The 6,000-nt window shown below is 44.4% G+C and overlaps 1 protein-coding gene across 3 annotated transcripts in view; it reads right to left on the reverse strand.

The window, feature by feature from the left end:
* The window catches only part of LOC117401380 (small conductance calcium-activated potassium channel protein 2-like), a 43,657-nt gene extending 41,482 nt beyond the window's left edge, over window positions 1-2,175 (reverse strand). For all 3 annotated transcript variants that reach the window (XR_009319942.1, XM_059015011.1, XM_059015012.1), the window contains exon 1: window positions 70-2,175. Coding sequence is in view for 2 of the 3 variants with exons in the window: in XM_059015011.1 (XP_058870994.1) it covers window positions 70-1,482 (1,413 nt within the window). In the remaining variant the exon portion in view is untranslated. The remainder of the gene's footprint in view (window positions 1-69) is intronic.
* Between the last annotated feature and the right edge of the window lie 3,825 nt (window positions 2,176-6,000).

The raw sequence follows: 6,000 nt of genomic DNA on the forward strand, positions 1-6,000 counted from the left end.
ACGGGGGTCTAACAGCATGCAGCTCTCTCCTTGGGAGTAGTAGCGAGTAGTGTTTAAATATAAATGTACCTGCTGTTGCTCAGTTCGGATCTGGTTTCCTTCTTGGTGCTGCTGCCGCCACAGGCAGGTGTTTGAGGAGTATGACAGGCTGCGATCGTTGTCGCTGCCGCCGCCGCTGCTGCTGCTGCTGCAGCCGGACAAGTTTCCAAAGAGCGGGCGGCTCGGTTCTTGATGGTGGCTGTTCGGCTGTTTGTCTTGTTGGGGGTACTGGCAGCAGTGCCACTCCAATTGATTTTTCTCCCCTGGCTTCTTGCAGTAGTTGTCACAGTGCTGCGGAGGCTGCTGTTGCTGCTGCTGCGGTTGGTAGAACAAGTGTGTCTGTTCTTGCCCTTGCAGTTGTAGTAGTTGATTTCTATTCTCCCGCCCTGATCCGTTGGTGCAGTAGTTGTTACTAGGCTGGCTGCTCCCTAGCCGCTGTTGTTGTTGCTGCTGCAGTAAAGGTTGCGGTAGCAAATCTCGGGGCTGCTGCTGAAATAAACAGGACTGCTGCTTTACCTTCAACGGACCGCTATCATTGCTATGCTGCTCTAGACTCTGCTCTTGTGGTGCTGCTAGGCAAGAGGAGGGGTGCTGATGTAGGTTGGACTGATTATGATGCTGAGGTTGCTGCTGCAAACGGTTCTGCTCCCCTAACCCTCCTTCTCCTCTGCGGCAGAAGCTGCTGCTCGGGTTCTGCTGCTGGTAATTGCTAGCGTTTTGCAAATGGTCCCCCCGATTCGAATTCTGATGCTGTAGAAACGGCGGTGTTGTTGTTGCTGGTGTAGACAGCTGCGGGCGGTGGTTCTGGTGTTGGTTCGGGCTCGCTTGACTGGAATAACCGCAGTTGCTGTAATAGTGGCTCTGATAGAAGTGCTGCTTCTGCAGTGAAGTGACACCGGCTGCGGCAGCGGTGGTAGCGGCCCCTCGATTTTGTTGCAGAGGAAGGGGTTGGACAGAAAAGCAGCAGGCTTGGTTTTGAATTTGCGCTCGCTGCCCGGTTACGTGGTTTCTTGTTGTTGCTGGTGGTGGTGGTGGTGGCAGTCTGTAATAAGGAGGGATGGTACCTGGCTGGGTGAAAAGGTTCGGGCTGGGAGATTCTTGATGGTTTTGTTGCAAGAAGGCGGCGGAACCCTGCCCGAACAGCGGAGGAGGAGAGGAGTTGCTGAGAGGGATGAAGTGCTGCACCGAAGCGCCTGAGCCCTCTTGGCTCGGCGGTTTCTGGAGATGACTAGCGCTGCTGTTGATGCTGCACGGCTGCTGGCTGAGAGGGTGGTGCTGAAAGACAGCTCCCGGGTGCCGATGCTGCATCCCCTCTACAGCTCCGTCCTGCTGGTGCTGCTGCTCGCCTGCGTTGTATTGCTCCAGAACCCTTTCATCGTGAAAAGCCTCTGTAGAATCGAGCCGGCCCGTCTCATTGGCTGGTTTCACCAATACCAGCCTCATGACGTCACGGTTGGGCTATGAAAACACCGCCTGCATCAGTTAATTGAATGAATCCCCAACAACTGCAGTTGAGAAGAGCACATCTGAATGTGGTGTATAATTACCTCGATCACAGCCCAGGCATTTTGTAACACATTGGTTTAGAGGTGTCTGTCTCTGTTCTATGCGTTTCAGTTTAAATTGAACATAACGTTGGTGTCGGTGGTACATTGGGAGGTTTTGGCATTTGTTTATGACAAGCCTCTTCATGCATAAAATTCGCATCAGAATAATAACACGACCTTGTGGAACGTGCTCTCCGAATCTTGTCTTCTGTTCCAGTTTTCTGTGTAATTTCTCATTATGGCTCATTGTGAATCAGCATTGCATGTTCAAACACATTTTGGGCAATTTAACAAAACTGCTTGCTGGACCTACTGCTGCCGCGCTCACAGTATTGCTGTGCAGTATGCGATCTTGTCAATCTAAACTTCCAAGATTGCTTTATTTTCCATCGCTTTGTAAAATGCACAAGTATCAATTTGTTATGGTGCTCTGCAGTCGTGTGCCGATTGTTCAAGGCGTCCTATATCGGGCCCCTTCCAAGTTGAGCATTCGCAGGAAAATGTTAACCCCTGTAAAAAAATAAATAAATAAATAAATAAATATTTAATACAAAAATCAGATAGACCCACACGGGATAGCGTAAATCAAAACGGGACACAAAGGGGTTTCAAATGCTAAGTGATATTTAGCCCACTGAGTAGTTTTATAATGAAAAATATCATAATTAAATATCCCCCAGGAAACAATGTTATCCTCATTATACACTGAACGTCTGTCTAATTAAAAAAAAAAAAAAAACGAATTGTCACTGAATTAAATACTGTACTAATATGCTGTTCCAACAGCTTATTTTTGGTTTTTATTTTAACCTCAGCTGTCTCTCCGTTTTCTCCGCTTTCGGTTGTATAATATTATTAATTATTTTAAAATGATTTATTTTAATAACCTATAGAAAACGTTCCGCTGACAGTATTCTATCATGTAAACACAGGCTCGTGCTCGTTTATTACTTTTCAAACTTGAACTGTATTTTTTTTTCCTCTCTCGCGCTGAAGATTAACGGCTCGACGGTGACTTTGTTGGGTCTCTTTCTTCTTTTAATCTAGCTGTTACATACTGTGATATTATTACATCGAGAATTACGCTGTTTCCAGAAGTCCCCGGACTATAATACTGAACATTATCCTTCACGCCAAGGTGAAGATATTTTTAAAACAGCAGACGCGCCATGTGACCCAGATTCACGCAGCTAAATTAAAATTTGAAGAGTCAAAGGAACTCAAGTTCAGTGCTGGTTCGAGCCTACCTCAGTATGGAGGTGCTGAAGTGAAAATAAAGCGGTGAGATTTAGCCCTATTTTAACTTTAGCTAACTGGACCATGTACTGGAACTAAGCTACTCAAGAAAGACTGGGCTCATTGAAAGACGTGGGTTAAGATTGATTTGAACAAGCAGGTTTCCAGTTTAAATTCTGTCCAAGCAGTAGCGGACAGAGGCTCCCATTGACGTTTGGTTTGACGTGGAACAACCAAGAACGGCCAGTCCAGTTTACAGCTGAGGACAGTGTTTTTTTTTTCTATATACACTGCCTGTGTTAGGACATGTACCTAATATCATGTTGGGCTACCATTTGCCCTGATCACAGCCTTTACACAACGTGGCATAGACTCAAGGTATGTTAAAGCCATTCCGTCATTATTATCTAATGCAATTGGAGAGAAGCGAGAGTGAGTTGGGGTGAGAGGAAAGACAGGGAGTGGGATGTAAGAGAGGGGGAGATCAAATGAGACAAGATGAAGGAGGGAGGAGAGAGAGAGAAGGAGAGAGGGAGAGAGAGGGAGAGAGGGAGGGAGAGAGAGGGAGAGAGAGAGGGAGGGAGAGAGAGGGAGGGGGAGAGAGAGAGAGAGAGGGAGAGGGAGAGAGAGAGGGAGGGAGAGAGAGGAGGGTAGAGAGTAGAGATAAAGGAGTATTAGAGAAAGACAGAGAGGATTCTCTGCAGCCTAAGCACATACATTCAGTAGAGCAGATATATTTTACCTTCTGAAATATTCAAACCTTTCCATTTCTATTTCAGACCCATGTGTGGGATTACATAATGGAGCGTCAATCAGAGTTTTTCTTTTCTACACAGAGGCCAGGCTTTCTAACAGGGGAGGTTTTGATTAGACGTCCTGAAGCTGCGGATACATTAGAGACGCATTAACAAGTACCAACACATTTATATCACATTCATAGACGTTCAGTGCTAGAAAGCCTACGTTTGGGAAAAGATTTCAATCTTATTTAAATGCACCATTTCAAAGTAGGTTTGGTAGCTGGCTGGTGCGTTTCAGAATAGAGCTATATTAAATTCCAGGTGACTCACAGGTTTTACTCTGCAAGGGTAATCCGATTTCCCATCGCAAAGTGTAATAAAGTTACAGCCACACTTTTAACCCACTAGGAAATTGAGAAGACAAGTTTCGACTATCCCAGACATGGGTTTAAGACAGAATGCAGGCCTTGTAGACAGTGTGCTTTGTTTTCATTTTAGCTGAAGACACTACAGCAGAAGGAGCTGATGAATGTCATCTGCAAGCATCACTGCAGAAATTCACCAAGGAGCAAATAAAGGACGTTTAAGTGCACAATAACGTCACAAGAAATTACCCAGATACATTTATGATACAATTCAATAAGGACAACTTGACTCTAAACAAAATCTATTTGCTTAATAAAACACATACTGTATTCGCATGTGTTACAACAAATAAATAAAAAAAAATTAAATTAAAAAAAAACATCATAGGGGACTGGTGTGAGCTGAGCTCTCGAGGTTTACCACTTCACCAGAGCACATCAATAGAATTACAGCCTTATTAGGTACAGTTAGATCTGGAATTATATGATAGTTAAAGGAACATAATCAGGTCAGCTGTAGTGCATGCAATGCCTATTGTAGGAGCAGTTCATTTAGATCATGCAGACTCTTTTAACTGCCCTGTACTCAGAATAAACCGCAGAGCCATTTGAATGAATCGCTAAGCGATCCTTTTTTATTAATCTCTGGTATTGATGTTGACATAAACAGCTCTTATTAAGGTTGCCCTCCTGTCAGGATGTCAATGGGAATATCAGTGTAAGCTGAGATTTATGGCCTTGTGGTGTAGTAGCTGCTGATTAAATAGCCCTCACAGGCCTGTAAAAGCTCAGCCTCAGAGGTTTTTAAAAGGGCTGCACTTCCACTAGCCGTCACTATCGACTGGTGGGGCAGTGTGGAGCAAACAGGAGCCCACCTCGCTTCTGCACCAACACTCCATAGAGCTGGTCTATGGTTGGTGGGAGAAGATAATGCCTTGTAAATGTCTACGTGTTTGCATCAGTTTACAGCTGGATAAACAGTGAATAATCATGTCTGTCTGCATCATACTTCAAACTTGACCAATTTACATGCAGGGACAGGGCATCATAAGCCTCTATCTACACTACATTTATATACAGTATAGAGAGAGTGTGGGCAGGCTGCCAGTTGAAACATCATACTGTCACATGAATTGAAAGCAATGAGCAATGTGCAGGTGCTCTCTGGTGAGGGTCCAAGCCATGTGAACAGAGAATTAGAGAAAAATTATCATTTAATATTGGTGGAACAACACAACTCAGAACCACTCAGAGCGATTGCAAACACCATTAAATATTCAGGGAAATGGAAACAAATCTGTTCAAATGGAAACTTGCTCTATAAGCAAAATGAGCTCAATTGGCAAGGAATATATATATATATATATATTTACACAGAAGGGATAGAATACCAGTGCCCCTCATACAGACTCACTCACGTGCACATGCACTCTTTGATTGAGGGTCCAGAGGTCTGGCCTCTGTAACCTGATCGCCTTCATTAAGTAATTAATCTCTGGCTGACCTGCGTGGGGTTCCTGGGCAGGGTGAGGTATCACTTGCTTATTGGATTGGGAATCAGCACAGCCAGCGGCCGCGTTAATAATTCACCCCCTCCTCCTTCCCCTTATTGGAATGACCCAACTAGATCAGGGACAACACTTTACACAACTAGCCAGAGTCCAGAGACAAAAGACACACAGATCACTAGTTTCTCCATTCATTGTCAGAATGATAAGTCCAGACTATTGATCACTGGTTACTATTACTCACACCAACACTGACAACTACTTAAGAGAGGAGAAAAAGGGAGACAGACAGACAGGCCACGTCAACCATATGAGACTGCCTGGACAAGAACTCTTAGATTGAACACATGTACAATCTTGTAATTCAACCTCACACTGTCCATATAGGCACCCAGGCAGGAGGAGATAAGGTTAGATCAATGTGGATGTATTCACATTCATGTGCAAGTAAGGATTCACTATTAGTCATGTATTAGGCATTTAAGAAGTACTAACTAATTATGCAATAGCTCGTGAATAAGTTCTTAAAGACAATTACTCAGACATTATGAGTGTCAGCTCTCCC

The sequence above is a fragment of the Acipenser ruthenus genome, chromosome 49 (genome assembly GCF_902713425.1).
Source record: "Acipenser ruthenus chromosome 49, fAciRut3.2 maternal haplotype, whole genome shotgun sequence".
NCBI lineage: Eukaryota > Metazoa > Chordata > Actinopteri > Acipenseriformes > Acipenseridae > Acipenser > Acipenser ruthenus.